General features: G+C 45.4%; 1 protein-coding gene across 3 annotated transcripts in view; it reads right to left on the reverse strand.

Moving 5' to 3' along the window:
- Positions 1 to 17,707: 17,707 nt before the first annotated feature.
- pum2 (pumilio RNA binding family member 2) overlaps positions 17,708 to 27,627 on the reverse strand; it is a 44,855-nt gene continuing 34,935 nt past the window's right edge. For all 3 annotated transcript variants that reach the window (XM_012970914.3, XM_031902968.1, XM_002934483.5), the window contains 8 exons: positions 27,088 to 27,355; positions 26,799 to 26,928; positions 26,092 to 26,220; positions 24,676 to 24,813; positions 24,445 to 24,570; positions 24,239 to 24,360; positions 23,096 to 23,288; positions 17,708 to 20,757 (listed from right to left, as the gene is read on the reverse strand). In XM_012970914.3, coding sequence (XP_012826368.1) covers positions 20,626 to 20,757; positions 23,096 to 23,288; positions 24,239 to 24,360; positions 24,445 to 24,570; positions 24,676 to 24,813; positions 26,092 to 26,220; positions 26,799 to 26,928; positions 27,088 to 27,355 — 1,238 coding nt within the window. In that variant the 3' untranslated portion in view covers positions 17,708 to 20,625. The remainder of the gene's footprint in view (positions 20,758 to 23,095; positions 23,289 to 24,238; positions 24,361 to 24,444; positions 24,571 to 24,675; positions 24,814 to 26,091; positions 26,221 to 26,798; positions 26,929 to 27,087; positions 27,356 to 27,627) is intronic.

Here is a 27,627-nt window from a genome sequence, read left to right on the forward strand (position 1 = left end):
GTTCTTTAAAGTCGGCAGCATAGCTAGATGTTACTGGGCCCCAGAGTAAATTCAATTTAGGGCCCCAAAATATTGGTGAGTTGACCCATTCTATCAAGATATATGAATTGCTTATTAATTACAGCTTCCCTGGGCCTCCCTGCAATTGGAGGGTCTGCTTCCTCCATAGTTACACCCATGGGCCCTAGCACCGCTCCTTGTTATTGTTGGTGAGAATCAAGGCAATGGCGTAATAATAGTGCTCACATAAATCCAAGTATAAAGGTCGATGGATGAGGCAATTGTGTGCAATTTAGCACCGAGATGAAAATCATACAGGCAGTAAAATGCTCACTATTGCATCAAGTGCCATTGTGCTGTTAGTGACCCAAGGATCATACTTGCCACAATGGCTTCCTGGGGAAGGAGGAAGCAGTTTGCAGAATCTCCCAGTGCTAGTAGTTGCATGTGTGATTAAATCATATAGCGTGTTGCCTGCATGGTTTCATTTCTGCCCACTATTTCCTCATCGCTGAGGCAATGTGTCCTGGGGCATCCAACATACACATGCACTGCAACTCCCTGTATCTCACTGACAGACAAAGGTTGTTGGAGGTCCCCCTCAGCTTAGGGCCCCTCTTTTCTACATCTGATGTATAATGCACTGAGGTGCAGGGACACTGAATGCGCGCCATGTTCCCGGGAATGCACCTTATTGGCTCCAGGGGTACATGGGCAAACATGCTACTGGCAGAGGTGGGCTCCATGGAATGTTACATGTGACCCAAAACATAAATCCACATATGTGGTCAAATAAGTCTGTTCTATATTTACAGAAATGTGTGAGGTTTCCTTTTCAGTTTCACATGACACTAACAGCAGCGCTCAATCCGTCCAAAGTCCAGCGAAAATGGGAGGCTGGCTCCGCCATACGGCTTGAAAAGCAAATATCATTATATTGTCGTTACTTTCTCACTGCTGATACGGAGTTTCATTCCTGACTCACTATTAAAGGGAAACATTGCTTTTTTATTTTACAGCAGATTATGTCTAATACATCTAAATCTGAGATTCCTTAAGACAGGAGGCAGAGAGCAATGGCAGGCACTATGAATGTAACTTTTTTTTCTTTAGATTAACAGCCTTTGGGTTTAGGGGGCGGCCAGTGATGTCACTTGGGGGCGGGAGATAATGCCATTGAGCGCGGTAATGGGTGGGCTGGGCAGGGGAATGGGCAGGGTTGCGGGGAAATGGGAATGTGGGTCAGGGAAATGGGCGGGGCAGACTCTATTTAAAAGGGGCTGATCTGCTATGGGGAGACTCAGGAAATTTGTAGGGTTGCCAGCCTTACAAATTTACTGGCAGGTATATTGCAGGTATATTGCAAATTTATATGCTGGAAATGGCCTTAGCTGCCAATTTGCTGGGTGGCAACCCTACCGGGCACCTTATAGTTACTTAATTACATAGGGTTGAAAAAAGACCAGAGTCCATCAAGTTCAACCCACAACCTATACTTACCAATCTATACACTCACATACATAAACTATATATATACAACCAGTAATACTAACTGTAGATATTAGTATCACAATAGCCTTGGATATTCTGCTTGTTCAAGAACTCATCCAGGCCCCTCTTATAGGCATTAACAGAATCTGCCATTACCCCATCACTAGGAAGGGCATTCCCCAACCTCACTGCCCTCACCGTGAAAATAGAAAAAATAGTTGGGTGAGCAGGAGGGCCAACTGACACCTGGGATTACAAGTTTTCCTTCCTTCCTATAGTCCGCTTTAGACCTGTCAGCCCAGTTTTGGTAGTCACCAGTACTTATAAACCTGGCAGGGGCAGAGTAAGGAGTCGGGCATTATGGGGTGTGTTGTGATCGTGGCCAAAAATCTCCTGTAATCATGCTGCCAGGGTCAGTGACCCCCATTTGAAAGCTGAAAAAAGTAGAAGAAAAAGGCAAATAATTCAAAAACTATTAGTCATAAATAATGAAAAAGAATTGCAATGTTGTTAGGAATAGGGCATTCTATAACATATTATTCCCCATATGTAATAAAAGGCACTAAGTTTGCCCAGGAGCAGTAACCCATAGCAACCCATAAGATGTTGACCAGATGGTGACCAGTAAATTCTACCTGCTGATTGGATGCCATGGGTTGCTGGTGTTAGTGGGCCCTCCTGCTCACCCAACTATTTTTTCTTGTATGCCTATATCTTTGTCATTCCTCTTTTCTGTATGAGACCAAAGAGGAGAAATGGAGAGAATGCTAAATGATAGTAGGTAACAAGAATATACTGGGAGAATAAAGAAGCTGAGTAAGGAGAAGAGGAAAAATTTATGGTGAGTGGCCTATGGCCTAAGACTTGTGGCGGGCCTCTGGCATCCCAACCCACCCAACACTGGGTGCAAGTATAGTTGCCACCATTTTTGTAATTAAATAAAATTAAATGGGTGGGGGAACAGAAGGTGATGTCACACAGGGGTGGGGAAATGGGTGGAGTGGATGGGGGAAATGGGCGTGGCATAGGTGGAAAGATCCCTATGAGGGAGAATCCAGCAGTGGAGAGAGTCAGGGAAGGGACGGATTTTATTTATTGCCTGTAAATTTGTAGTTTTGGCACTAACTGCTGACTTACCAGCTGGGTCAGCCAACTACCGGCAACCCTAGGTGCAAGAATGCCTCAGAGCCAGTGGTGTGTGCAATAACTGCCAGCTTCTACTACGTGGCAGTTACAGAACCAAACAAGAGAGATAAGTCACTGTACATGAGAGGGTCTGTCAGCCTTGCCTGCCCTCTGCCACTAACACTGCCTTCAGCCTATGTCCAACTTGTTTCAGACCAGGCCATGCCTCTAGGCCACCCCGCTGAGTAAGGATTAATCCTATTAATACATAGGGGAAGCCATAAAAGAGGAAGAAAGATGTTACCAGTATCACAGAGGGGGGGGCAAACAAATTCAAATCCACAAAGGAAAAAGGGTTACTGTTACTATGACTACAGAAAGGCCATTAGGGCGTCGGTTCTGTATGTGCGATATTTATCATGTTGTGTAAAAAATAATTTCAAATCCTTTTCTATCATGTTAGTTGAGCAAATTAAACTATACACTATATAAATTATTTACATTTTGTTTCATTTAGTCTTGGAATTCACAATCACAACATACAGGCAGGCGCCATTTTGTGGAAGTTTTGTATCACCCCCAAATTCTTGTGTAAGCACCAGAATAAAGGACCTACTGCCCATGCCCATGCATAGGATACGCAATTAAAGACCTTGGGGGTGGGGGGGGGAATATAAGGAGTGCAGTGATATCTAGGAAGTGCTGAATGGAAAGTGAAAGTAATGGAGGATGGGCAGGCAGTATATAATTATCAGCTCAGATTTTTCAATACATTTATAACAGGTATGGATGTTTTAATAAAAAGAATTGGGGTTTCATGTTTTATTTGCAAAGGACTTTTATTATACACCTTTTTATGTCTTTTTATGACATATTACAAAAATAATAAGAATGTGCCAATACATAATACTCTTCTAAACATAGAAGGAATGTGCTTGGAAAAGTTGTATTTCTGGATAATGTATTTATAATTTCCCCCAAACCCCTACTAATGACTCTTGACTCCTTTCCCCTGTTGTGCAGGGGGGGCAGCGGCATTCAGCTTATTGCACTGTAGGGGAGGAACCAATCAGAAGCTTGGCAGACCTGACAGAGAACGGCAGCCTATCTTTGCTTCAGTGAATGCTGAGTCGTGATTGACTACCCACATCCCTCTGTGCCTCTAGGACACGCCCACACTTCATTTAAGTCCAGTAGGGGGCAATCATCTACATTTTCTTTGTATGGGAAAGAAGGTTTCAAAAGTGACTGGAGAAGGAGGGCAGGTTGATGACAATAGGGGGTTGGGCTTGTGACAAAGGCAGGGGCATGATTGTGCTGTGTGATGGCTGTGACATTGGAGGTGGGTATTGGTCAAATTTTTGTTCAGGTTTTACAACGCTATAAACCCAAGCGATAGTTGTGACTTTAATGTATCTGTTTTGTTTATTTGGGCTTAGATGTCCTGAACAAGGTTGTTTAAAGTGAATCCTCCCAGTGTAAGCCTATGTATGTGCCGGTGTAAGCCTATGTATGTGCCGGTGTAAGCCTATGTATGTGCCGGTGTAAGCCTATGTATGTGCCGGTGTAAGCCTATGTATGTGCCGGTGTAAGCCTATGTATGTGCCGGTGTAAGCTTATGTATGTGCCGGTGTAAGCCTATGTATGTGCCGGTGTAAGCCTATGTATGGTATGTGCCGGTGTAAGCCTATGTATGTGCCGGTGTAAGCCTATGTATGTGCCGGTGTAAGCCTATGTATGTGCCGGTGTAAGCCTATGTATGTGCCGGTGTAAGCTTATGTATGTGCCGGTGTAAGCCTATGTATGTGCCGGTGTAAGCCTATGTATGTGCCGGTGTAAGCCTATGTATGTGCCGGTGTAAGCCTATGTATGTGCCGGTGTAAGCTTATGTATGTGCAGGTGTAAGCTTATGTATGTGCCGGTGTAAGCTTATGTATGCGCCGGTGTAAGCTTATGTATGTGCCGGTGTAAGCTTATGTATGCGCCGGTGTAAGCTTATGTATGTGCCGGTGTAAGCTTATGTATGTGCCGGTGTAAGCTTATGTATGTGCCGGTGTAAGCTTATGTATGCGCCGGTGTAAGCTTATGTATGCGCCGGTGTAAGCTTATGTATGCGCCGGTGTAAGCTTATGTATGCGCCGGTGTAAGCTTATGTATGCGCCGGTGTAAGCTTATGTATGTGCAGGTGTAAGCCTATGTATGTGCCGGTGTAAGCCTATGTATGTGCCAGTGTAAGCCTATGTATGTGCCGGTGTAAGCCTATGTATGTTCCAGTGTAAGCCAATGTTTTTGGTCTAAATAATGGTTCCCTGCTTCATGGAGTCTGCAATCTGAGTTTAGTGCCTAAAGCACAGAAAGATTGAGTAAGTTGCCCAAGGTCATAAAGTCTTCTTCATAGAGTTTCCTTTATATAAGTCGCAAGATTCCCGAGAACCCACGGTGCCACACCTACCTTGTTACCTCATGACTCCGTTCCTACAAGCATGGCCTTCTATTGATTTCATAATCAGTTTGTATCTGGTCTACATGCCCGGCAGTTTGGCCCTCCACCCTTCTACTCCCAGCCTTCCAGGGAGTTACTTACAGGTCACATAGAAACAGAATCAGTCTTTTGATATTGTTGAAGTCGCACCCCTCCAGGGAGATAATTCCATAGCCCATTGCTCTGACAAAGGGACATTTATTTAGGAATAGTTGTCGGTTGCCGTGGAGTTGCTAGGTGTAGGCTTTCCCATGTTTGGTTCATTATTCATTTTACAGTATGTGGCATATCAGCTTTGTGCCAGACAATTTCAACTGCTCTCTGTTCTTGATCAATGTGGCCACTAGAGGGCATTTTGTATTAGAGTCTGCGGATGAGGTCATCTGACAAGAGCAATCATGGCTGCTCCCACTTATAGGGATACATAGGAATAGGTACAGAAATAAGGCCCCCTGTGCAAAATAACCCATGTCAATGTGTTTCACTGAACAATTATAAAAATTATATTTAAATATAAACCCTATTTAGAAGTAAGTATATTGTTCCTTTAAGTCAGGATACAGAATTCAAACGATCAGTTATGAAATGTAAAGGGGAAATTCCATCTGGAGGAACTGGGGTAAAGTCAGATCATGTGCCGATCATGAAATCACAACTTAGTTTTATTGTGCTCTGTCACGTGACTTCCTCTGCCGGACTCACTTGCCCGCCCAAAGACTTCTCAGTGGATAATTATTATTATTGTTACGGTTGCTGTTGTTATTAAATTATTACATTTTTAGGAAAAAAGGGAAGCCTGTGCTTGTCGAGCAGCAACAACAAAAGCAACAAAAGGCTTTGTCTTAATTTAAATGTGTGTTTTCTGCAAGCTGCTGGGTAGCCATGGGTACAATGGGTTTAGTTCTTACACAGGCAGATAAACAGCAGTCAAAGGACAGTCATGACTCCCTGCAGAACTATAGAAAAAGAAAACTATTCTACAGTGTATTCTACAAAGTACAATAGAGGAGCCTGGTGGCTCCATTAATGGGGTTGCACCCTGTGCGTGCGCGTGATGTCAGTAAACACGGGGCGCAACCGTATAAAAGTATGCGGCTGCAGCGGGGAGCCGGGGGGACAGATGCAGCCAAGGTCGGAGCTAAGGGGGGAGCCACTGGAGGATGATGGGTGGGATTCTAAGGGGAGGAGATGAACGATGCTTGAGGGGAAAAGCTGGAGGATGTTGGGGGTGAGCTGAAGGATGCTGGGGGATGAGCTGCAGGATGCTGGGGAGTGGAGCTGGAGGATGCTGGGTGGGATGCTGAGGGGGGAGCTGAAGGATGCTTGGGGGGGAGCTGGAGGATGTTGGGGAGGATGCTGGGGTGTGAGCTGCAGGATGCTGGGGAGGGGAGCTGGAGGATGCTGGGTGGGGAGCTGGAGGATGCTGGGTGGGGAGCTGGAGGATGCTGGGGAGAGGAGCTGGAGCATGCTGGGGGGCAGCTGCAGGATGCTGGGGGGTATCTGGAGGATGCTGGGGAGGGTAGCTGGAGGATGCTGGGGGGAGCTGGATGATACTGAAGAAGGGAGCTGGAGGATACTGGGGGGGAGCTGGAGGATGCTGGGGAGGGAGCTGGAGGATGCTGGGAAGGGGATGGGAGCTGGAGGAGGCTGGGGGGGGGACTGGAGGATGTAGGGGGGAGTGGGATGGAAGCAGTGGGGGAGCAGGAAGCACCGCGGAGTGAGCCATGGTATGGGGACACTGGGGGAGGACCAGCAATGTTTTAGGGGGCCCTGGGCTGGCTAGCAATGTTTAAGGGGGGGCCCTGGCTACCACTGTCTATGTGCCCTTTGTACTGATGGGAGGGGCCACTGAGGGAGGGGCCATTGGGGGGCAGGGCATGGGAAGAGGTGGGGCCCAAAAAATTTTGTTGTGAGGGGCCCTGTGATTTCTGATGGCGGCCCTGGGAACTGGCCTCATATTATCGCCTTGTATTATATTTATCCTCCATTCTTTCTACCTGCAACTGCTTGTCTATATCTGGGGGCCCCTGACTAGTGGCCCTATTCACCCTTTAGCACCCAAAGGACAACAATAATAAAATATTGAGGATTTCTCATCCCCCCCCCTTGCTAAACACAATAATGAATGGAACAGAAGCCACAGAACTAATGATTAGAAAGGCTATTTGCGTAGGGAAAGGCTCAGTATCTGTAATGTTGACTCAGCCGGACGCAGACCTGACGGGACAAGAAGAGCGGATTCGTAGGAAGCGCGGAAGCTGCCAGGAGCAAAACTGTGTTGCACATCACGATGCACAGGGAGAGAAGAACAAAAAGGGTTTTTTTATGAGTTTTCCTTCCTTCAAAGCAACAGAGGACAATGGTTACACAAGCTGCAGGGGAGGCTATCTGAGAATTTATGAACAATTAGCAATGTGTACAAACACTGATACCCGTACATGCCGAGTCAGGTCTGGGACTGAATCATTTGCATCCAACGTAATCTCCTAACGGCACTTCCCCTACCTGCACTCTCGTGAGTCACCACAGGAGCGGCGCTGGGGGGGTAGGAATGACTCAGGGGCACATCAGCCTGTGCAGTCATTTGTCTGTTATTTAGCCCTCTGTATAACAGGTCTGTTGTTGGCGGCAAGGCCAGGGGCAAAATAGATTGTGCTGGGACCTGTTTGTCATATAGCAAATCAGTTATTGCTGAAAGATCTAGGGGTTTGTGTTGATAACAAGTTGTCTAATTCCAGGCAGTGTCATTCTGTGGCTACTAAAGCAAATAAAGTGCTGTCTTGTATAAAAAGGGCATTGACTCAAGGGATGAAACATAATTTTGCCCCTTTATAGGTCCCTGGTAAGGCCTCACCTTGAGTATGGGGGGCAGTTTTGGGCTCCAGTCCTTAAGAAGGATATTAATGAGCTGGAGAGAGTGCAGAGACTGCAACTAAACTGGTAAAGGGGATGGAAGGGTTAAACTATGAGGTGAGACTGTCAGGGTTGGGGTTGTTTTCTCTGGAAAAGAGGCGCTTGCGAGGGGACATGATTACTCTGTACAAGTACATTAGAGGGGATTATAGACAGATAGGGGGGTTCTTTTTTCCCATAAAAACAATCAGCGCACCAGAGGTCACCCCTTTAGATTAGAGGAATGGAGCTTCCATTTGAAGCAGCGTAGGGGGTTCCTCACGGTGAGGGCAGTGAGGTTGGGGAATGCCCTTCCTAGTGATGGGGTAATGGCAGATTCACTGCTACTATAGGCACCATCTCTCCCTACTATACCTGCTATCCCACAGCCCCAGTCCCTTCCCAGAGGCTATTATCCCCCCACTGCTACTATAAGCACCATCTCTCCCTACTATACCTGCTATCCCACAGCCCCAGTCCCTTCCCAGAGGCTATTATCCCCCCACTGCTACTATAGGCACCATCTCTCCCTACTATACCTGCTATCCCACAGCCCCAGTCCCTTCCCAGAGGCTATTATTCCCCCCACTGCTACTATAGGCACCATCTCTCCCTACTATACCTGCTATCCCACAGCCCCAGTCCCTTCCCAGAGGCTATTATCCCCCACTGCTACTATAGGCACCATCTCTCCCTACTATACCTGCTATCCCACAGCCCCAGTCCCTTCCCAGAGGCTATTATTCCCCCCACTGCTACTATAGGCACCATCTCTCCCTACTATACCTGCTATCCCACAGCCACAGTCCCTTCCCAGAGGCTATTATCCCCCCACTGCTACTATAGGCACCATCTCTCCCTACTATACCTGCTATCCCACAGCCCCAGTCCCTCCCCAGAGGCTATTATCCCCCCACTGCTACTATAGGCACCATCTCTCCCTACTATACCTGCTATCCCACAGCCCCAGTCCCTCCCCAGAGGCTATTATTCCACTGCTACTATAGGCACCATCTCTCCCTACTATACCTGCTATCCCACAGCCCCAGTCCCTTCCCAGAGGCTATTATCCCCCCACTGCTACTATAGGCACCATCTCTCCCTACTATACCTGCTATCCCACAGCCCCAGTCCCTTCCCAGAGGCTATTATCCCCCCACTGCTACTATAGGCACCATCTCTCCCTACTATACCTGCTATCCCACAGCCCCAGTCCCTTCCAAGAGGCTATTATCCCCCCACTGCTACTATAGGCACCATCTCTCCCTACTATACCTGCTATCCCACAGCCCCAGTCCCTTCCCAGAGGCTATTATCCCCCCACTGCTACTATAGGCACCATCTCTCCCTACTATACCTGCTATCCCACAGCCCCAGTCCCTTCCCAGAGGCTATTATCCCCCCACTGCTACTATAGGCACCATCTCTCCCTACTATACCTGCTATCCCACAGCCCCAGTCCCTTCCCAGAGGCTATTATCCCCCCACTGCTACTATAGGCACCATCTCTCCCTACTATACCTGCTATCCCACAGCCCCAGTCCCTTCCCAGAGGCTATTATCCCTCCACTGCTACTATAGGCACCATCTCTCCCTACTATACCTGCTATCCCACAGCCCCAGTCCCTTCCCAGAGGCTATTATCCCACTGCTACTATAGGCACCATCTCTCCCTACTATACCTGCTATCCCACAGCCCCAGTCCCTTCCCAGAGGCTATTATCCCCCACTGCTACTATAGGCACCATCTCTCCCTACTATACCTGCTATCCCACAGCCCCAGTCCCTTCCCAGAGGCTATTATCCCCCCACTGCTACTATAGGCACCATCTCTCCCTACTATACCTGCTATCCCACAGCCCCAGTCCCTTCCCAGAGGCTATTATCCCCCCACTGCTTCTATAGGCACCATCTCTCCCTACTATACCTGCTATCCCACAGCCCCAGTCCCTTCCCAGAGGCTATTATCCCCCCACTGCTACTATAGGCACCATCTCTCCCTACTATACCTGCTATCCCACAGCCCCAGTCCCTTCCCAGAGGCTATTATCCCCCCACTGCTTCTATAGGCACCATCTCTCCCTACTATACCTGCTATCCCACAGCCCCAGTCCCTTCCCAGAGGCTATTATCCCCACTGCTACTATAGGCACCATCTCTCCCTACTATACCTGCTATCCCACAGCCACAGTCCCTTCCCAGAGGCTATTATCCCCCCACTGCTACTATAGGCACCATCTCTCCCTACTATACCTGCTATCCCACAGCCCCAGTCCCTTCCCAGAGGCTATTATCCCCCCACTGCTACTATAGGCACCATCTCTCCCTACTATACCTGCTATCCCACAGCCCCAGTCCCTTCCCAGTGTTTGCTCATCCTACACTTCATAGTAGAGGCTGAACCATTCCTTCTATATCCCATTGTAGACTTTTCATTAGAAGGAACCAGAGAACATTCAGTATCTGACTGGGCTTCCTGGACCCCAAGAAAACCAACTGGGACAAAGGTTTTGAAGGCTTAAGGCAGACAGTAGAAAGGGTACATGGGTGTTGTGCCAGGATTGGGTCCCTAGATCTGACCCTGTTAATGTAACAATCACCAATATCACATTTGTAGTACAGAGAATCCACTAATGCTGTTCAGAGATTGTCACCTCCCTATAATCACAATTGAAATTCTCTATTTCTTACCTGAAACCTCCAGGGACACCAATATTGTTATGAGTTTGTGGAGGACAATATTATGAATAATATCCATACACGGAGTTTCCTTGAAGGGGCCCCTGTACCTTCCCCACCTACTTCATCTATAAACAAATGAAAATCCGTGTTTGAAACTGACATGTTCTTGCCACAGGGAAATACCAATGTAAAAAAAAAAATCCCAAACCCTTAAATCATTTTAATGTTCTTTCTCGCTGATAAAACTGATAAGGTTTTGTAGCCTCAGACATTAGAGAGAGTGAACTTGCCTTAATGCATTACTTTAGCTGCCAGGGGGCCATCGGTACAGACTCCTAGTCACATGATAAGGGCATTGCTGAGCCCTGGAGTCTGGTTCTATCCCAAATAATAGTAATATTATGATAGGGGAGTCTTATCCACATCTAGCAACGCCCCACAACTCGTTCGTGATTTCCCATTGCAGGCACAAAACTACATTTCCCACAATGCTGTGCACAAGTTCTCCCTTATTTCTGGGCTGTTGCTCCCAGAGCATGTAAGGCATTGTGGGAAACAGAAAAGGGCTGCCCAGTAGCGATGAGCGAATTTGTTCCGTTTCACTTCGCTGAAAAATTAGTGAAATAGCATATAATTTGTGAAATGCGGATACTGCACTTTTTTTTACAATCCAGAAAGCTGTACTTGATCCCAACTAAAATATAATGACCCCTTATTGGGGCAGAACAGCCCTATTGGGTTTATTTCATGGTTAAATGATTCCCTTTTCTCTGTAATAATAAAACAGTACCTGTACTTGATCCCAACTAAGATATAATTACCCCTTATTGGGGGCAGAACAGCCCTATTGGGTTTATTTCATGGTTAAATGATTCCCTTTTCTCTGTAATAATAAAACAGTACCTGTACTTGATCCCAACTAAGATATAATTACCCCTTATTGGGGGCAGAACAATCCTATTGGGTTTATTTAATGGTTAAATGATTCCCTTTTCTCTGTAATAATAAAACAGTACCTGTACTTGATCCCAACTAAGATATAATTACCCCTTATTGGGGGCAGAACAGCCCTATTGGGTATATTTCATGGTTAAATGATTCCCTTTTCTCTGTAATAATAAAACAGTACCTGTACGTGATCCCAACTAAGATATAATTACCCCTTATTGGGGGCAGAACAGCCCTATTGGGTTTATTTCATGGTTAAATGATTCCCTTTTCTCTGTAATAATAAAACTGTACCTGTACTTGATCCCAACTAAGATATAATTACCCCTTATTGGGGGCAGAACAGCCCTATTGGGTTTATTTAATGGTTAAATGATTCCCTTTTCTCTGTAATAATAAAACAGTACCTGTACTTGATCCCAACTAAGATATAATTACCCCTTATTGGGGGCAGAACAGTCCTATTGGGTTTATTTAATGGTTAAATGATTCCCTTTTCTCTGTAATAATAAAACAGTACCTGTACTTGATCCCAACTAAGATATAATTACCCCTTATTGGGGGCAGAACAGCCCTATTGGGTTTATTTCATGGTTAAATGATTCCCTTTTCTCTGTAATAATAAAACAGTACCTGTACTTGATCCCAACTAAGATATAATTACCCCTTATTGGGGGCAGAACAGCCCTATTGGGTTTATTTCATGGTTAAATGATTCCCTTTTCTCTGTAATAATAAAACAGTACCTGTACTTGATCCCAACTAAGATATAAATAATCCTTATTGGATGCAAAACAATCCTATGGGGTTTAATTAATGTTTTATTGATTTTTTAGTAGACTTAAGGTATGGAGATCCAAATTACGGAAAGATACGGATACGGAATACCCTTGCTCCCAAGAATTCTGGATAACGGGTCCTATACCTGTAACTTTAAAATCAAAGACAATGTAATAAATAAATATTAGAAAGTTGCTTAGGATGATGGTTTCTTGCATTATGGCACATTTCTCCTCTCTTGTCCCGTGGGACTTGGGTTTGGAATTGAAACTGTTCCCCGGTTGCCCCGATACCATTTGTTGCCCTTAGCAGCAGAGTAAATGCAGAGGCTGGAGGAGAGGGAGCCCTTATGTTCTGCTGGGGCAGAATTACAACTGTTTGGTTCATAGGATGCTTCTCTGTCAGCAACAGCAAATCATTGGGCAGCGCTGCCATTGGCTCCGTAGGACTCTTTCCATTCCCGCCCCAGCACTTTGTTTGTGTGCTGGCTCTGAGGGGAAATGCCCCCACCCCATAGATTAACACAAACTATAATATAATAAATGGTGCAAACTTTGGTAACACACTGCAACCAATCCGATGTTTGAATTAAGTTGCTGCAATTCTTGCAGTGCAAATACCAAGGGGTGTATTTAATAACTTTGGAGACAAACATCGCCGGTGATGTTTGTCTCCAAAGTTAATAAATACACCCCTTAGTGTGCATCTTGTATGCTGTTATACTCCATGAATGCTCCTTAAAGGAAAACTATACCTGAGTATGAATACTTATCCAAAAGATTGTGTATATCGTATTAAGTTGCCTATTAAAGTATCAAACCAAACTGGAATATATATATATAGTAAATATTGCCCTTTTACATCCTTTCCCTTGAGCCGCCATTTAGTGATGGGCTGTGTGTTCCCTCAGAGATCAGCTGACAGGAAATAATGCAGCTCTGACAGTAACAGGAAGTAGTGTGGGAGTAAAAGGCAGAACTCTGTCCATTCATTGGCTGATGGGGCCTAGCATGTATGTGTGCCTTGGCTTGTTTGTGTGCTCTGTGAATCCTATGATCCCAGGGGGTGGCCCTTAGTACTTAAAATGGCAGTTTTCTATTTAGGATTACCCAATGGCACATGTACTAAAAAAAGTATATATATATATACCCGCAACCCCAGCCCCCGGGGCACCCAGCACAAGTGCCATTATCTGTAGTTCATGCCGCTACAGTTACACAGAGGAGTGCTGTGGGGGGGGGCAGGTATGTGGGGCCGGTATGTGGGGCCGGTATATGGGGCAGGTATGCGGGGCCGGTATGCGGGGCCGGTATGCGGGGCCGGTATGCGGGGCCAGCAGTAGGGACCTACTAATTCCATTAGGCAAACAGAGGTATAGTGGCCCTTAAGTGACAATGTCCCAGTGACTGTTGTCCCGTTTCTGTATCACTAAGTGCTGCTCTTAAAGCCAATGCACTCACAGCCAGTGTTATGGTTACAGTAAAAAATGTATTTATTTATTTTTTAAAGAACAGCGGGCTCCTGAATGCTCCAAGCAGCCTATGTGACCCTGGTTACTGCGTCTCCAAGGATATGGCTCAGGGCAGCCAAACATTCTGCGTTCCATGTCAGGCTGATAAAGGGTACAATATCACCACCTACTGGCACAACAGGATCATAGCATGGAACTTCTCCAGTGAGATTTGCAGGAATTCCCAGCTAAGTATGGGAAGAGAATGTGAAGCGCCAGAATGGCAGCGCTGTAGGTTCTATGTTTCCAAGTTTTTCTTTGATCGTCGATGCAGGGATTGTGGTCTGGCAGCATGTTGTGCAGAAAGATCAATGTAGAGGCCAGAAAGTTCAATACATAGATTTCATGATCTGCACCATACTTTGTAATAGATACGGTGCCTCAGTAGGTTATACACTTTGGGTGGATTACACATCCCCAGAATAAACCCCAGTCACCCTTATTCACAAGGGTCCCCTTAGCCCCAACTTGGGCTCTTCCTGAAGCCTCCTGCCACCGACTCTTCCCTGGCACCTTCCAGCCAAGGACCTGGGCTACATCATTCCTCCTCCTCCGGAGAGTTCCAAGAGAATGTGACAGACAGGACTCATTTCCTCCTTTTTATACACCGTGGGTCACCTGACTATAAGGAGGCCATTCTTAGGGTTGCCCCCCATCCGGTATTTCACAAAAGCAAAAAGTGTCTGCACACTCAAAAAGTACAAAAGAAAAAAATCTTTTATTAAATACAAAGCATAGAAAATACAGCAGGTTCTGGTAAGGTGTGCACTCTGATACTTTGTATTATTAGTTTTTCCCATCCAGTATTTGACTGGCCTACCAGTAAATCACAAGCTAGGGCTGATAGTTACATAGGGTTGAAAAAAGACCAGTGTCCATCAAGTTCAACCCATCCAAGTAAACCTAGCACACCTACCAATCTATACACTCACATACATAAACTATATATACAACCACTAGTACTAACTGTAGATATTAGTATCACAATAGCCTTGGATATTCTGATTGATCAAGAACTCATCCAGGCCCCTCTTAAAGGCATTAACAGAATCTGCCATTACCCCATCACTAGGAAGGGCATTCCCCAACCTCACTGCCCTCACCGTGAGGAACCCCCTACCCAACATCCCCCGGCAGGGCATTCCCCAACCTCACTGCCCTCACCGTGAGGAACCCCCTACCCAACATCCCCCGGAAGGGCATTCCCCAACCTCACTGCCCTCACCGTGAGGAACCCCCTACCCAACATCCCCCGGCAGGGCATTCCCCAACCCCCTCACCGTGAGGAACCCCCTACCCAACATCCCCCGGCAGGGCATTCCCCAACCCCCTCACCGTGAGGAACCCCCTACCCAACATCCCCCGGAAGGGCATTCCCCAACCCCCTCACCGTGAGGAACCCCCTACCCAACATCCCCCGGAAGGGCATTCCCCAACCTCACTGCCCTCACCGTGAGGAACCCCCTACCCAACATCCCCCGGCAGGGCATTCCCCAACCTCACTGCCCTCACCGTGAGGAACCCCCTACCCAACATCCCCCGGAAGGGCATTCCCCAACCTCACTGCCCTCACCGTGAGGAACCCCCTACCCAACATCCCCGGCAGGGCATTCCCCAACCTCACTGCCCTCACCGTGAGGAACCCCCTACCCAACATCCCCCGGCAGGGCATTCCCCAACCCCCTCACTGCCCTCACCGTGAGGAACCCCCTACCCAACATCCCCCGGCAGGGCATTCCCCAACCTCACTGCCCTCACCGTGAGGAACCCCCTACCCAACATCCCCCGGAAGGGCATTCCCCAGCCTCACTGCCCTCACCGTGAGGAACCACCTACGCTGCTTCAAATGGAAGCTCCGTTCCTCTAATCTAAAGGGGGGGGGGGGGGGCTCTGGTGCGTTGATTTTTCCCATAAAAACAAAGAACCCCCCCCCATCTGCCTATAATCCCCTCTAATGTACTTGTACTTGATGCCAGTATTACAAATTTACCAGCAACATACCGGCCATTAAATGGCTGGCAACCCTACCTATAAATCTCTGCCTTCCCTGACTCTCTCTGTGGCCAATCAACATCTGCTCCACCCATTTCCCCACCTGCTCATCCCCTGCCCATTTCCCCACCCACCCCCAAATGATTCTAAAGAAAACAAGTCAACCCCAAGGAAAACACTATTCTAACAGGCAGGTTCTATTCCAAGACACGGGGTACGGGATCTCACTATCCCTACACTTAATCAGGGGTTTTCTTTAAAGGCCCTTATTTGACTGTGACGGTAAGAGCCACCCATTTGTTCAGCTTTAAAACATTTGCCTTGAAGTTGGAGAGAGTTTAGTCATGGGAATTCCATCAAATGTTACCAAAATCCTGTTATTTTAATATTATTCTCTTAATTTTGTTGCCCTTTATCTGGGTTAGCAAAACAATTGGCGATACATATCATTTTATTAGAAGCCATTGCTTCAGCCTTCCCCAGGAAATAATTGGGTTCTGCCAGGTCTGAGTCAGGGAAGAATAACCGTGCCACTAAAAGGATTAGAACTGGATTATCATTTATTACGAGGGGGGGGGGGGAAATCACTCGCGGCACAGACGCTCCCTGTAGGAATATGAATTTGCTGGGATTTCCTTCAGGGCAATTTGATAGCAAAACAATCACTTTGCTCCTTAGGTTACACTCCTACACAGTTTCTCTGGGTTTATAATCCGGTTACAAGAGTTAGTCGGAGGGGCGGTTTATTTTAACATGAGTATTTTGTATAATGGAGACAGATGTTTTAACACAACTCACAGTTGGCCTTTTTTTATTATTAAAGGAAAGGATTATTTGTCCTTCCCACTGCGCGGGTCACTGACCCCAGCAAGCAGCATAATGCCACACATAGGAGTACAGGATTGTGGGTTAGAGCTGTGCCTAGAGCAGCAAAATGAATGGTTCATCTCAATATAGGCCACTGTTATAGTTAAATTGCCAGATTTGGCTACCGAACAAGCAAACTCCTGTGTTCATCCAGCAATGGGTTAAGCAGCACCTCCCGAGGGCCCCACATAGGAGCCAATCAGCTGCTGACTCTGTGTGGGCACCTGTAGTGGGACCTAGAGTTGGCCATGTATATGTGAAGATCCACTGGGCCAACAATATGACCAAAATGGCCAACGTGCGGGTGTGGGCCTCAATCAGACAGGAAAATCAAACCTGCCAATCAGCATGTGGAAGATTTTCAGCCAGTTTCCAGAAGGGCAGGGCCCCATACACAGGTACATACAATGGTGAATGGTCTAAAAGGGCCCAATTAGCAGCCTAAAGGGGTTAGTTTCCCTATAAATTACCTTTTAGTATGTTATAGAACGCCCTATTCCTAGCAACTTTCCAGTTGGTTTTCGTCATTTATAGATTGTGAATTCCCTGCCTTTTCCCAGCTTTCAAATAGGGGTCACTGACCCCGGCAGCCAAAAAAACTATCGCTCTTATAGGCTACAATTTTATGGTTACTTTTTACTCCTTATCCTTCTATGCAGCCCCTCTCCTACTCATGTTCCAGGCTCTCCAGTTGCTAGGATAAATACCCTAGCAACCAGATAACTTAAAACACCAAACTGGAGAGCTGCTGAACAAGCTAAATAACAAATCAAAACTAAAAAAAATGTAGACCTACTCAAATTGTCTCAGAATATCAATGTCCTCGTTAGAAGTTAATTTAAAGGTGAACAACCCCCTTTTAAATCAGCCTGTGATTGGCCACCTTTAGCCCCAGTTCCCAATCCATTGCATTCACACACACAAAGCAATTCCACAAATGAAAGGATTAAAAAGTATTTTTAATAATTATACATGTGTGGTCACCATTCTGCCTTTAAAAAGATCACTGGGAAATGTACATAAGGCCGCTTTGTAAAATGTACATAATCTGCAGGTTATTGACACATGAACTGCTGTAGGCGGGGGGGTATCTTACATATCCGGCTGGGCGGCGGGGGGGCTAATTACAAATACAGTACTTTTCTATACAAAGAAAACAATAGCATTTTCACTTTTTTTTTTATACATATATATTTTGCCTACGGAAACGTCCTATGCAAAAGTGTACTGCGCTGAATTCTCGTAATAATTTTAGACCGGGGATGAGCCAACTGCGGCCTTCCCACATACGTTGTTGCGCCACAACTCCCGGCATCGCCCGTAAGCCGTCAACTGTGGTGGGTGGGACGTGGGGGGGGGTTTAGTGCAATAACAAAGGCAGAGCCGCGAGTCGGACAGCCCCGTGGTGGTAAAAACATGAAGATTTCCAGCAGTAGATAAATAGAAAGTCGTGTATACATATAGACATATATATATATATATTTAAGCTACATAAAGACTGGTTTAAAAAAAAAAAATCTTGATTCAGAGAAAGAAATTTACATTGTACAATACTATTTGCCAAGGCAATAGAGACCCAAAATGTACACTAAAAATGCAAGTTTTGCCCTCCCCCCCCGCGCCCCCGAAAAAGGAAGAGGTAAAATAAATGACATTTACAGCATAAAGGTTTACAAATGTACATCTGTACAACAGCGTCGCCACTACAAAAGAAGCCAAAGGCCGTAATAAACAGCGAAACGAGAAGTCGCCTTCCAAAAACTGTAAACTTACATCTAATTGGGTTTAATTCCACGTATACAATAATACAAAGCATTCTATTTATATGGGGGGGAAATAATACAAACAACTCCTACCGGGATTGGGGGGCAGTTACCATGCTTACACGTCCGTCGGCTCTTTACCTCTATAAGCTACGGCTTTCGGCTAAATATGAGACAGCAAAAAGCAAAACAAAGAAATAAAAGTATCACACGTTTCTATGAGTAGAACACAAAGGGTTAAGGGGCAATAAAACAAATGAGATTATACAATACTATATATGAGGTCTGGGGAAGAGCTCCCCGGGGTCTATGTATGTGCTGGAGGAATTCATGGAGGAGGGGGGGGCTGCTTTTGGACTCCAGTGTTTAACGCTAAGTGGTCGTAGCAGCAATTTGTGGCTCTCTCAGCCACGCAACCCAAAAGCTACTAGAACAGTGGGATTAACCATGATTTAATGGAGCAAGTGGGAAGCACAAAAGGTGCATTTATCTCTGTATAGGTAAGGGGGCAGGGTGGGTTTAGGCAAGATTAGTGGGGCCATTGGGGGGTTCTGTTATAGAGAAAATACATGATATTTATAAGCCCAGATTAGTCCCTTCCAGTTTCCTTCGTTTGAGAGTAAGGCGACTGCCACAAAGGGGACACATACTCGGCCTGTTCATAAACACAGCCCAAAAATCCACCCTTACGATCCAAAAAGCTTATTGGTGTGTTTGTACCAAGAGTCAGTGTGTTGGGACAGGTTCATGCACACTCACATATGCAGTTCCACACCGAAATCTGCTGTGTGTGCCCATACCAGGGTGATGCAATGGCTTCTGATGCAGGCACATGAATAAGCTTCTTGGAGCATAGGGGCGAACTCTCTGCCTGCATTTATTAACAGGCCAAGAACCTGCCCCATGTAGTATGAGCCGGCAGCAGGCAGTGGTACATGGATTATCTGCCATTTTGTTTGCTGACGAGAACCAGGGCAATACATGCAGATAACCAGAGACTGTGCCTATAAGTATCTGTGCCTTCATAATTTAAAGGCATAATAGTACCGGCTTTTGGGGGCTGAGCATGTAGCTGTCATCTTCTACTCTGTCCCCAGGCACGTCTGCCCCTCTGCACCTACTGGGCCCAAACATGGTGGAGAAGAACCCCTGGACCAGTGGCCTGGGAAGGAAGGGAATTTACTCAACTTAAGCTTCTCTGGATATGCCCACCTACTGGTGGGCAATATCAAGCTAATCTAATTAAAATGGCTGGTATAGGCACTGTCTGTTCGGGGACCACAAACGAGCCAATGCAGTACCTGACCCTATGGGAAAATCCAACCTGCCCGACCGAGATCTGGACGATTTCAGGCAAGATGTCGGTCAGGGAGGCCCAGTCATTCGCGTCCATACATGAGAAGATAAGCTGCCCAATCAGTCTAAAGGGCAGATATCGGCAGCTAAAATCGTCCTGTGTATGGCCACCTTTAGGGTCACCTTGGCACCTTCATTTTATTTGCCCTTAAAAGGAAAGTTACTCCATGCACACAGGTATGGGGTATTTCCTCTAACGTCTGTGCTGATACAGTGATTAATTGTACAGAATGTCAGTTCCTGGGATTAGTTCCTGCCCCCCAAGAGAGTTTATTTTTAAATTTATCTCTGAATTGTGGAAGAATGGGTTTTTGTTTTTAAAGGAGCAGGGTGGGTGGGACTTCAATATATTTACACTTGAACATCTGGCCCTGTTCCACACATGCAAGACAAACCCAACTGGCCGGGGCAGTCTATTAAAATACTGTAAGTTCCCTTTAAAAACTACCACTTTTTACAGCAACTTTACAAGGTAAAAATTTACAAAATATGTGACAGGTACAATTACATCATTTACAGGCTTTTGTGGGTTAAACTGGCCGGGCAGTCGGGTGGGCCTTGCACTTGGGAGCCTTAGGAAGGCGATAAAGCCAGAAACAAATGGATCAATAAATAGAACCTTTTCTCGCTAGAACACTCGGGGAAAATAAAGCAGAAATGATTGGTGCTGAATTTTGTGGTATTTTTCACCAAATACGTCCTGGAGACCTCAAACAACGACATTTTTTTTCCTCTCCCTACAGCATTCCGTTGGGCGGCCCGACTAGAGGACCAAGGTCAGGGGTGTTCTTCATGTAATACTTCTCCAGCTTGGCCAGAATGTGTTTCCCGTAGGTGTATTTGCGCAAGGTTGTTATGTGCGGACGGATCTAAGAGGGAGAAACATCATTTGTACAGTGAATATCTCTGTATATAAAAGTATACACGCAAGATACTGGTTCTTAATTGCAACACAAAGCATTCTGATTGGCAACAAAGTTAATATAATCAACTTTCTCTCATAATTACTTTCCCTTTAAAGGAAAACTATACTCCCAAATTGAATAGTTAACCAACAGATAGTTTATGAGTGATTTATTAAAGAATATTATATGTATCGGAAAATATTGCCATTTTACATCCTTTTCCTTGATGGTCTATGTGCTCCCTCTGAGACAAGCTGACAGGAAATAATGTAGCTCTAACTGTAACAGGAAGTAGTGTGGAAGCAAAAGACAGAACTCTGCCCATTCATTGGCTGATGGGGCCTAGCATGTATGTGTGCCTTGGCTTGTTTGTGTGCACTGTGAATCCTATCATCCCAGGGGGCTGCTTATGCAATATATTTTTTATAGAGACCTACACTGTTTGGAGGTATAGTTTTCCTTTAAACAGATAGTGACACTTTCCCACTTATCAGAAACGTGTCAATATCCCTTTAATAAACCCTCCCCGCTGCCTCCCTTGCAGAACCCTGTTACGGACCTGTGCCAGAGTCCAACTCAGCTCCTGATTGGCAGCCGTATTGCTTCCCTTCTTGTCTGCCTCCCTATGCCTAATGTCAAGTTATAAGACAGGGATCCCCAACCAGTGGTTTTTTGAGTAACATGTTGCGCCCCAAACCCTTGGATGTTGTTACCAGTATCCCCAAAGCAGGGGCTTATTTATGAATTCCTGGCTTGGAAGAGAGATTTTTGGTTGAATGAAAAGATGCATCAATCCAAGCCTCCTGTAGGCGGAGAGAAGGGCTGTGATTGGCTATTTGGTAGCCTCTGTTTGGCACTACCTTATATGGTGCTTATGTTGCTCCCTAATTCTATTTATAATTGACTGTGGTTCACAAGAAAGAAAGCCCCTTGTTCTAAGGCATCAGGACGAGGAGTTGCGGGGGTCTGCCATAATTGCTGTTATATTGCTGTAACTCAGGCACGTCATAGCAATACTGTGGGGGCTGCATGTAGCTCCCCTAGTATACAGGACGCTACTCTTTTCTGACTTTCAGCTTAATGCGACCCCAGCCTCTGGAACGCTCTATATGTCGGTTCATATCTTGTTTAAAGCAGCTGCTCTACCAGTTCCAGATCCCAGTTGTGAATGCAGAGATTAAAGTTCCTTAATATTTCACATTCAAATAAACTTTTAGTAGGATGTAGATAGTGTGATTCTGGGACAATTTGCAATTGGTCTTCATTTAAAAATTTTTTGTGGTTTAAGTTTTATTATTTGCTTTTTGTTCAGCTGCTTTCCAGTTTGGGAATTTCAGCTCCAATTTGGTTGTTAGGCTCTTGCTTACCTTAGCAACCAGGCAGTGGTTTAAATATAGACTGGAATATGAATAGGAGAGGGACCGAATAGAAAGATAAGGAATAACAAAAGTAACAATAACAATAAAATTGCAGCCTCACAGAGCAAGTTTTTTGGCTTACGGGGTCAGTTACCCCCATTTAAAAGCTAGAACAAGGCAGAAGAGGAAGGCAAATAATCCATAAAAATATAAAAAATAAATGACCAATTGCAAAGTTGCTAGGAATAGGCCATTCTATGACATACTAAAAGTTAACCCAAAGGTGAACCAACTGCTGTGCTGTAGACTGTATAATCTATGGCGCTAGGCACGTCCATGTCAGAGCCCGGTGCAGGGTATAAACTAAACTCAAGTGTGTCATTACTAAAAGAGAAACATGAGCTTCAGTTCAAATAAGAAATGTTTTAAATGTAAACCACTAAAAAAAATGGTTCACCTTTAAATTAACTTTTAGTATGATGTACAGAGTGCTATTCTGACACAATTTGCTATTGGTTTTCATTTATTATTTGCGGGTTTTGAGCTATTTAGCGTTCAGCAGCTCTTCAGTTTTGGAATTTCAGCAGCAAACTGGTTGCTAGGGTCCAGTTTAACCTAGCAAACAGGCAGTAGTTGGAAAGTGAGACAGGAATATAAACAGGAGTAGGGCCTAAATAGAAAGAAATGAACATTAATAATACAATTGCAGTCTCACAGAGTAATTTTGAATTTTGGTTGCTGGGGTCAATGATCCCCATTTGAAAGCTGGAAAGAGTCAGGAGCAAGGAAAATAAACTATAAAAAAATAAAGACCAATTAAAAACTTGCTCAGAATAGACCATTCTATAACATATTAAAGGCCAACAACCCCTTTAATGTTAATATTTACAAGTGTAAATGGAATTGGCAGTAATATGGAGCGACCCGAATGCTATGCTGGTTACCTTATGCATGATGATCTTGCGCTGGGCAGGCTCGGCCATGTCGATCATCTTCTGTACCACATAGTTGGCATACTGGTCCTTCATCATAGTGTATAAGGCACAGTGAGGACCATCATTCTGGCAGCAGATCTCATCAATCAGCAGCGCTCGCTCTGTGCGGGAGGAGTGTGTCACGCATTTCTCAACAACGTTGCTAAGGGAGGAAACAGCATACGCCTTAACACCACCACCATCTTGGGAAAAGACTGAAGGGGGGGGGGGGGGGGGGGGGTCTCATGTTTGAGGAGCTATTGGAAAGGAGGCTTGCAGCTATAAGCATAGGTTTCATGAATCGTATGGGCCCAGTCTGCGTGCCATGGAATAGCCGACTGGCTTTTTTCCAATATACACTGAAAATGTTCAGCTGTTCTAAAATGGCTTGTAAATAAAATTGCTACGGAAAGCAGTGTGTCTGTATGCTCTGCCCTCCGGGGTCTGACTCCTGAAACAAAGTAGCAAAAGGCAGCCCATTACCAGGCAGAGGAGAACTGACTCCTTTAACACTATTTTAGGTATCAGACCCAGAGAAAAGAAAGGGACAGAGAGACACTGCTTTTCAACTGCAATTACATTTAAAAACCTTAAAACCATTGGAAAATTTTACTTAATGTATATTAAAAATTGGCCATTCTAATTTTTGATGTATTTTGGAACATTTCTTAGCATTAGATTTTAGTCCAATGTGCAAAAGAATAGTTTTTGGGCGAGAGACCCCTTTAATTGCAGGTCACTGGGCAAACATGTTTACTTATGGCCCTTGGACTAAATTTATTTTTTTTAACATGGAGGGTGGGGGCGGTGTAGTCAAGAAGAGCCGTTGGCCATTTTAACTACTGCATTATCAGCCTTTTAAAAGGTGCATTCCTATATTTCAGACGTTTAGGGGCAGATTTATAAAGAGGTGAGAGAGTGGAGCTCACCACAGAAACATTCACCCACTTTCTATCTATTTTACCTAGAAGGGTAATATCAATGGCTGAGTTTGAATTTACCATTTGATAAATACCCTTAGGACATGGGTGAATTTTTCTGTGGCGAGCTCTAATCTCATATTTTGGTAAATTTGTCTCTGGCGGTATTTTGAAAAAACAAAATCATTCATACCTAGCGAATTTGTGCTGACTCAAAGCCAGTACTTTCCCTCTCACTTCGGACACGATTTTGCTCTTGTCGTCAGAGCGGCCGTGCTCGAGCACATGCTGGATCACATAATTACCGTACTGATCCTGAAAGCAGAAAAGTGGAATTCAAGCTTCACAACAGGGAAGAGATGATGAATTTTTGGTGGCTAGCAGGCCAGGAAGCCATACCTGCACTAACTGTTCTGTACTCTGGTGCAGCTCTTCCAGAATGGGCAGGGTTTGCTCTGGGGTGCAGTGTTCCAGAATGCGCTGTATCACCCTGCAGCCATAAGGATGGGTGGAGAGCACATACACCTTAAGGGGAAACACATAAGGATTCAATAAAGACTGATAAATAACTACCCTCCAACTAACATTGCGTCTGTCCGACAAGGCAAACATGGACACTTTGGCACCCACCTGACCCTTGAACGCGTCAATGATGAACTGAAGCGACTGCGGCTGAACGCACTCAATGCACTTTTGTACCACGTGGTTTCCGTTCTGATCCTTCACACATTTCAGCACATGGCCATCCAGCTCTCTCACCATTTCACTCTAAAAGAAACCCAGAAAAACAGATGAGTTTCAGAGCAGGAGCACAGAAAGGCAACCCACGTAGGGCACCTCAGCGAGCGGCTTGAACGCAACAGCTATGCTGCTCCGAGGGCTCAATGCTATAACTCCCTTCGCTCTTGCTAGGGCTGCTAGGAAACAGACTATAGTATGGCTGTGTGTTTTTTTGCAAAATGGAATCCAAAATGGAACAGTTTAACCCACTGAACACCGCTGTGCGACACATGGCCGGTTTACAGGGGGTGTGGCACAGGCAGAAAAACTGGAGGCACAATTTATGGCAGGGGTCCCCAAATTTTTGACCCCTGAGTCACATTCAAATGTAAAAAAAGTTGAGGAGCACCACATGTATGCTCTGATTGGCAGTCCACAAGATTTTTATGCAATAAAAACTTGCCCAAAGCCAGGAATTCAAAAATAAGTGCCTGCTTTGAGGCCACTGGGAGCAACATCCAAGGGGATGGGGAGCAACATGTTGCTTAGGAGGAACTGGTTGAGGATCACTAATCTATGGCACCAACATAGTGTTTGCACTACACAATGGAAAGAGTACATGCTAAATGTATGGTTTTATTAGAAGAGATTATAATTTATTTAGCACATACAGCTAATGCCTGAGGGGCCAAATTTCAGTCTGTGCTGGCAACAGCTTTTCCCTGTGCCTGCACCCAGAGCTACTGCATATTTACGCACTCATGCAATGGCTCTAGGTGCAGATACAGAAAAGGCTGTTGCCAGCATAGGGGCTTATCAGCCTGCGTTTATCTGCAGGCCGAGAATCTGCCCTGTCCTGTCAGCCTTCAGTTATAGATTAAAAAATTATAACAGTCACTGTGCTATAAGCTATAAGCAACATCCAAGGGGATGGGGAGCAACATGTTGCTTAGGAGGAACTGGTTGAGAATCACTAATCTATGGCACCAACATAGTGTTTGCACTACACAATGGAAAGAGTACATGCTAAATGTATGGTTTTATTATAAGAGATTATAATTTATTTAGCACATACAGCTAATGCCTGAGGGGCCAAATTTCAGTCTGTGCTGGCAACAGCTTTTCCCTGTGCCTGCACCCAGAGCTACTGCATATTTACGCACTCATGCAATGGCTCTAGGTGCAGATACAGAAAAGGCTGTTGCCAGCATAGGGGCTTATCAGCCTGCGTTTATCTGCAGGCCGAGAATCTGCCCTGTCCTGTCAGCCTTCAGTTATAGATTAAAAAATTATAACAGTCACTGTGCTATAAGCTCTAAGACTTACCTGCTGGTCAATTGATATGGATTCGAGGGCCTTCTGAATGACACGGCAGCCATACATTTGCAAAGCCAGAGGTAGAACGTGGCCACGAATCCGTGTTGCCAAGGCAAGTTTCTGGTCCATGCTCCCAAACTGTAAAGGACAGAATAAAATTCAAACCCTTGTATTGATTCTAGGAATCTGCATGCCATTCAGTCTGAATGTGGCAACACAAGCTAGTCTTGTATCAATCTGAGTGGCCCAAATGGATGGATACCATACAAGGGGTCAAATATGGTATAGCCGCCAGCAGATTACATTTTCTGACCAATCTAAGTAAAAAAACCAATTGATAACCATTGTACATACAACTAACACAAGCATCAAAGTACAGTACAACTGTATAGGTATGCATGGCTAGCTTAAGTTCCATAGAGTCAGAATTATTAGTAGATGAAAAGTGCAGTTTTGGTCTGCGGTGGGGTGTCCAAACTGCAGGCCTTTAGCTGTTCCAGGACCACTATTACCAGGATCCCAAGAGTGTGTTGAGAAGGAATTATAGTTCTCCGACATCTGAAGGATATCGCACATTCATGTATTTATTATTACCCAAGGCGGAAGGTAAATGATCAGGGTAAGAGTACAGTATCTCCCCCAGAAACAAACCCGCAGCAAGTCCAATTGCACAAAGTTGGAAACGCTTAACACAGCAATGTGGGAGGGGGACATACCTCAAAGAATTTTTGAATCACATAATTTCCAAATACGTCAGTCATCAACTGATAGGCAGCTTGTAGGATCTCACTGAACACCAGCTGCCGTTCTGCCGGGCTGGCACGCTCCAGTTTCTGCTGGATAAACCTGGAATGATAGCAACAATCTTAGGTTGTAACCAATCACTGAATATTTTATAGATAACATAGTATGGGCTCTATCTAGAAAGCTCCTATTATCTAGATTAATTCTTCATATTGCATGGCCAAATTTAGCCACACTCATAGTTATGTACCGTAACCCTACCTAGATCCATGTTGGTCTTGAGAGAACTCCACTATGTGCCCCATCAGGTCTCTGAGCTGCAGGTTTGGAAAACGGTTGTTCCTGAAGTCCTCCAGCAACCTGCTGCGCCCAGACGGCATAATGTCAGCTCTGTTGTACCGCAGGCGGGATGGGGGGAAAAGCTGGCTGTTGGAACTGAAGAAACTGGAGGTGCTGGCAGCACTCCGATACTTTGCCTCTGCCCCTGGCGCTGCAGAGATGTAACGGCCGCTGCCATTTGTCAGTCCCCCTATGAGAAAACATTTTTTTTAGTCTACTCTGTAGCTTCTATAGGATGCCTCATACACTGAGCTACTAACAATAAGCTGAAGAACAAGCAATGAAGTTAATATTTCCCCCACAAGTGGACGTCTAAACAACTGTCCTATTCAGCAGACGACACAAGGCAAGCACAGAACCCTGTTTTGGTCGGCTATGGTGCAGTCCCCACCAGAGTAAAACTAACTCAGTAGATGGTCCCGAACACAAAGTGAGGAATTAAGTCTAAAGCAACTGGATTTT

This window comes from Xenopus tropicalis, chromosome 5, assembly GCF_000004195.4.
Source record: "Xenopus tropicalis strain Nigerian chromosome 5, UCB_Xtro_10.0, whole genome shotgun sequence".
NCBI lineage: Eukaryota > Metazoa > Chordata > Amphibia > Anura > Pipidae > Xenopus > Xenopus tropicalis.